The following is a 6,111-nucleotide window of genomic DNA, read 5'->3' as shown; positions in this document are numbered from 1 at the left end:
TAGAGATTTCTTATAAAAATAAAAGCTATATATTATAGCATAGGGAGAGTTGCTTTGGATGTATTTGGTTTCTCGGATGGTTTTATAGAGCTACATTTTATAGTTAGTCCGAGTAAAGTCATATTTGTTGAGAATAAGAGTGTTTTGTTTATATCTATTTGGACAGATTGAACTGAGTTTCTATTTGATTGATCGAATCTAAGGCCGTGCGAGCGACTATAAGAGTTGATATTGTGATTGGTTGCTCACATGAAGATGATTTTATGATACTGACAAGTGGTCCTGCTTGTATGAGCAGATGCAAGAGTCTACATCTGCCGAGTCAGGCAGAAAGTGTATATTTGTATTCGTCGAGCCAGGCCGAAACGGTGGATACGGACAATAAAATATATTTCTTCTTGAGATTATATACATCAATCAGATTAGACTGTAATAAATTCGGATAACCAAACACCCCTTAATTAGAGCAGACCATGCTCTAGTTAAAAGTAGAAATAATTTGATGCAAATAGAGGGCTTAGAATATTCTGCGGACAGAACTATAAAAGTTTCATCTTCTTCGTTTCTGGACTGGCTGAACTGTACAAGTCTGCGGCATATAATTGACATGCTTGCCTGTCTCTCAAAGACTCAACTCCTCCAAATTTCTCTCCAATTATAAAGCATCCACCTTTTTTCATTATTTTTTCCCCTCCTTGGTGGCCCAACTGCACAAGAGAATGATGGGTACACAGTACACTTGCATGGGGTCGCATCGATCCCTCGTGCATGACAGCAGGTAGGCTGTGGTGGTAACGCAAAGCTCGTATCGGATGCATATGATCAGTGCCCAACCTTGCACTTGATTGAGAAAGGGAACGGATCAAAGTAAGATGGCCAGATATCCTAATCGATCTGTGATATCCTATAGCCATCTGGCCTGTGCCAGGTAGTTATGGGTGTTGGAGAACGTGGTCACCTCCACTATTATGATCCAGGGGTTGGCCAGCCTCCTTCATTTTGTGTTAGTTACCAACAATCGTGTGCATGTAACCTACCGCGCTTGTTCAATTCTTTATTTTCATTGAGATTCAAAGTTTGATCTGTCATTGCTATAATATGATATGATAGCAGCGATCATATTAGTCAACTAAGTGATTATTCAGTGTAAAATTTATGAATCGTCTAGGTTTTCGATTCCCAGTTTCATATGAAATTAATACCAGCATCTGGAATCTGATAACTAGCTAAGCTAGGTCATTATTTTACAAAGTTGTCTAATATACTCTCGTGATATTTTTATTTTGGATAAATTGGCATTGTCCTTTTCTACGTGGGTACATACGTTAGAGGTGATATTTTTTCTTAAATCAAACAGCAGAATACCCTCCGCAATCACCACGTGACTAGACTTGAGTATATAGTCATTTCGTTACATATCAAACTTCTATAGTTAATAGTGCATATACAATTAGTGTACCATTCTAATAACTATAATTAATGATGTATTTTTACATTATGCAATCACGCCAGCTCTAATTAATATACACTGTTGTAGTTAAGCGATACCAAAATAAGAATAAGTCGTTCTCTTTTTCTAGATTTTTTTCCCAGATCAGGAGCTTCATTGCTTAGTTGATCGCAGGATTACAATCTAAATTCAGGCATTCACGGACAGGTGGCCTGAGGTGCCTTAGATGGCCACACACCTCTAACCATAGAACGTGAAGCCTGACTTGCACAAGTATGTGCTGATGTGCAGCCTTATTATAAATGAGATTAGCAAACAAAGTTCAAAAAGATAAACAGCGCCTGCTAAGCTCCCTAAATATAAGTACGTATTAAATAATTTCCAAATAAAATCTCTCAACACGTGTTTTTCAATTGTATACTTTTTTTATAGGCCATTTTGCAGTTGTACCACCTCACCCAGTCCATTTGTACGTGATGTTAGCTCGATCTTAAGATTAAAGATGGTGCGTTTAGATATTTCCCGCGCGCTAACACCAATTTGTCACGTTCTCCCCAATGATTCGACGGTAGATCGAATTAATCCCCGAAGTCGTCGTGCATTTTCGACCAAAGTGCCCTAGCTATAAATACTCGTTTCGTGGCCACTGTTGCAACTCACCAAAGAATCCTCGAGCTTCCGAGCTACTAGTGCATGCAACTCACCAAAGAAATCAACCAAGCAACAAGCAAGCAGCAGCAGCCAGCAATGGCGAAGCCTTACACCTTACTGTTGGGCGCACTGGTCGTACTCTCACTTCTAGTGAGCCCCATTGCTTGCTCCCGCGAGCTCACCAAGCACAAACCCAAGCCCAGGCCAACGCCGATCCACAACAAGCCAGCTGCACCCAAGCCGAAGCCGACCAGCCAGAAGCAGCCTGTACCCAAGCCCTACAGCGACCACACCGCTAGCCCCCCGGCGCCGTCAGCCGCCTACGGCTCCGGCGGCTGGTTGTCTGGCGCCGGCGCGACGTACTACGGCGCCCCCAACGGCGACGGTGGCGAAGGTTAGTGCGCTGCGCTTGATCACCGCGTGCGTTGCAGGAGTTGACATGGGACAACTAATGGGTAAAACATGTATGCAGGTGGCGCGTGCGGCTACCAGACCGCCGTCGGGAAGCGGCCGTTCTCGTCGATGATCGCCGCCGGGAGCTCGGTGCTGTACAAGGGAGGCGAGGGCTGCGGCGCCTGCTATGAGGTTAGCATATAGAGCGCCCTGGCTCACAGCTTGCATGGTAGTTCCATAAATGGCACAGAAGTGCTAGTACGGTTGGTCCTGACTAAATGGCGTCGATAACGTGGCGGCTTGGCGCGCGTACACATGCAGGTCAAATGCACGAGCAACCAGGCCTGCTCCGGCCAGCCGGTGACCGTCGTCATCACCGACCAATCCCCAGGCGGGCTCTTCCCCGGCGAGGTCGCCCACTTCGACATGAGCGGCACCTCCATGGGCGCCATGGCGAAGCGCGGCATGGCCGACAAACTCCGTGCCGGCGGTGTCCTCAGGATCCAGTACAGGAGGTATGCATATATATAATGCGATATAGACTGAAGTACTACGTAGTAGGGGAGAATTACGTACGCGCGTTGCACAAATCCATTAATCGGACGAAACTGCATTGCATGTTTCCATCAATCCATGGCAGGGTGCCATGCAAGTACAGCGGCGTGAACATCGCGTTCAAGGTGGACCAGGGCGCGAACCCGTTCTTCTTCAACGTGCTGATCGAGTTCGTGGACGACGACGGTGACCTCAGCGCCGTCGAGCTCATGGAGGCCGGCAGCGGCACCTGGACGCCCATGGCGCACAACTGGGGCGCGGTGTGGCGCCTGAACAACGGCAAGAGGCTGAGGGCCCCCTTCGCGCTCCGGCTCACCTCCGGCTCCGGCATGGTGCTTGTGGCCAACAACGCCATCCCAGCCGGGTGGAAACCCGGGAAGACGTACCGCTCCTTGGTCAACTACCCCTGAATTTTCACTGCGCTATAGCTGTGCTTGGCGGGTCATCGAGCAGTCCATGGCGGGAAATGTAAGTCCGGTTGTTGCGAGAGGCGGTGTCAGAAGTCAGAGGAGGAGGAGGTTGAAGAAGGGTATCGTGTTATTCTTCCCTCCCACCACGGTCTCTGCATGCAGTCCCCTCGTTATGACGTGTCGAACCGTTAGTGCTCGTATGGAGAGAAGCTTGAGCTGCGACTAATGTTGCATGCCGATGCAGCAAAGTTGTGTGTGTTTGACTTTTAGTACATTGCATTCTATTAAGAATTCGGAGAAACGAATATTACTGCTACCTCATCTTGGGTACTGCATGCGCTGAAATGAGCAACGTCAAGTTCGGAGCATACAAAGCATTCTCTTCAAAGATAAAAATAAAAATCTCTTTGATAGGATTTTCGTTTTCTTCAATATTTTTATAGTTTTTTTTTATGATTTTTGTTACGAAAGAATTTTTAAGATCATTCTCTTTAGGATAGGTGTCGGTGAATCAGGAATCAGGGGTCCTCGAATCTCAAGATCAGGCCAGCAGTTTGCCATGTGGCGCCTTCCCGTGGGGATCATCTCCGCGAGATACGAAAAGATTAAATCTCGAGATGGGGTGCTCGGGGCCATGAACAGTGGTCCCCGAGTTCCTCGATGATCTGCGAAGACCAAGTGTTGAGAAAAGAGTGCTCGGGGTCATGAACAGTGGCCCCCGAGCACCCAAGTCCCCCGACGATCAGATAAGCTGAGTACCGGGAAGGGTGTGCTCAGGGCTGCGAACAGTAGCCCCCGAGCATCCGAGTACCCTAAGGACCTAAGGAAGGTAGCTCCGGGAGAGAGTGCTCGGGGCTGCGAACAGTGGCCCCGGAGCACTCGGTTCCCCGAGGATCCAAACAGTCGATTCCGGGAGAGAGTGCTCGGGACCGTGAACAGTGGTCCCTGAGCACTTGGTTCCCCGAGGACAAAGAGAGGGCGTTTCCGGGAGGGAGTGCTCGGGGATGTGAACAGTGACCCCCGAGCACTCGGTTCCCCGACGGCCCAAGAAATCCTTCGTCGGTGGCCCCCACAGGGGTCCAGCGGTGAGGTGTCAGCTAGTGAAAGGCCCGATGCCGCATTTAAGAGGGCGCGTGGCCTGTCACCTCCAACTGCTCCTGCCACGCTCGGTGTCAGCTCCTGCCACGCTCGGTGTCAGTTCCTGCCACATTATGGCAGAAGGGCGTAGGGACATTTAATGCACGGGTCTCATCCCGCGTCATCCGGCGCGCCTCGAGATAGCATCGCAAGGCCCAAGGCGCCCCGCTTGCCGCCCTGCTGTGTCAGGCGAACAAGATCGGGCGGGCACGTCGGAGGCTGCCCGGTGGGTCCTCTCCACGGCGTCCATTGCCAGCGCCATCATGACGACCGAGACCGGGCGGGGGCGCGTTTTCAACCCCCCATCGCTTCGCGCAGCAGCCCATAATGACCACTTTTCCATTTATGGCACCTGGGAACTCATGCCCTCTCTTTCGGGGCACGCTACCACCGACGGGTATTTAAGAGAGCCGGTGGGCATGGACAAGAAAGAGGATTCTGAGAGGCTATCAAGGACTCAGATACACATTCTCAGAGGCTGAAGAATACCTCAGTACTAGCACAGAAGCTGAGACCATCGAAGAACAAGGAGCCCGTAGCTCTAGGATAGACAAACATTCTTGTAACCAGCAACATCCATGAGGGACATTCTCAGTGTATTTATAGCATCCACACAGGAGTAGGGTATTACGCTCAGTACGGCCTGAACCTATCTAAAAATCCCTCCAGTGCATTTACTGCATTCTGCATTAGATCATTCCACCCTACCTGCCATCGCATTTACACCTATTTATTTCTCCCGCAAACATATTCAGAATCATCCCCCCAGCCGAATCTCAAAAAGAGGTCCCTCCGGATCCCTGCGATAGAAGTTCACCCTCCAATAATAAAATTCTCTCGTTTTCCTTCACGGATTTCTTCGAAAGAAAACTGTTAAAAATAAGAAAAAATAAAAAAATAAGAATGGAGAGGATAATCAGAAAGATAATAAAATAAAGAGAATATAGTTAGAATGCTCTACTATATAGCTTTTACTGAGCAGACCTTAGACTCAGAAGTGGTGGTTCTGAAGGAGAACTTCATCTTGTTTCTAGTGTTTGCGGGTGGTTGATAGATTATTGTCTTCCTCTAAATTTTTCTCATTTGGACAAGAGTATTTCTAGTGTAGTTTGAACATTTCCTGACAGTGAAAATAAATCACCAACAAAATATTATTGACAAAAAGTTACCAATACAAAAAGTTGCATAGCAAATGTACGACACTGTCGGCAACCTAATAATGTAACTTTCAGGGTCGTTGGAGATCTTGTAGTGTATAGAAGACATTCACACCAAATTTCTTAGTTCCATAGCATCCCTTGGGCGTTGTCCTATGTACACTTGCCAGTAGTCCCTCTAATCTAAAATATAAGTTTATTAAGATAATGATACGATCTTTAATATAGTATTTTGATTATTGATATCTAAAAACTGTATTATTTTATATAAAAGATAGTATATTATGAATGTATTTTTTGATAATTCTAGTAACATCAAACTTATATTATCAATCTATGTTATTTTTTAGTTATTGAT

At 47.1% G+C, this 6,111-nt stretch overlaps 1 protein-coding gene across 1 annotated transcript; it reads left to right on the top strand.

Moving 5' to 3' along the window:
* Window positions 1-2,136: 2,136 nt before the first annotated feature.
* LOC133893096 (expansin-B11-like) lies at window positions 2,137-3,750 on the top strand. The gene is made up of 4 exons (XM_062334060.1): window positions 2,137-2,495; window positions 2,574-2,686; window positions 2,816-3,009; window positions 3,135-3,750. The coding sequence occupies exons 1-4, from the start codon at window positions 2,144-2,146 to the stop codon at window positions 3,457-3,459; spliced, it is 984 nt and encodes a 327-aa protein (XP_062190044.1). The 5' UTR covers window positions 2,137-2,143; the 3' UTR covers window positions 3,460-3,750.
* Window positions 3,751-6,111: the final 2,361 nt, after the last annotated feature.

Source organism: Phragmites australis, chromosome 15 (genome assembly GCF_958298935.1).
Source record: "Phragmites australis chromosome 15, lpPhrAust1.1, whole genome shotgun sequence".
Classification (NCBI taxonomy): Eukaryota; Viridiplantae; Streptophyta; class Magnoliopsida; order Poales; family Poaceae; genus Phragmites; species Phragmites australis.
The sequence above is the reverse complement of the archived record's forward strand: the minus strand, read 5'-3'. Positions and strand labels throughout refer to the sequence as shown.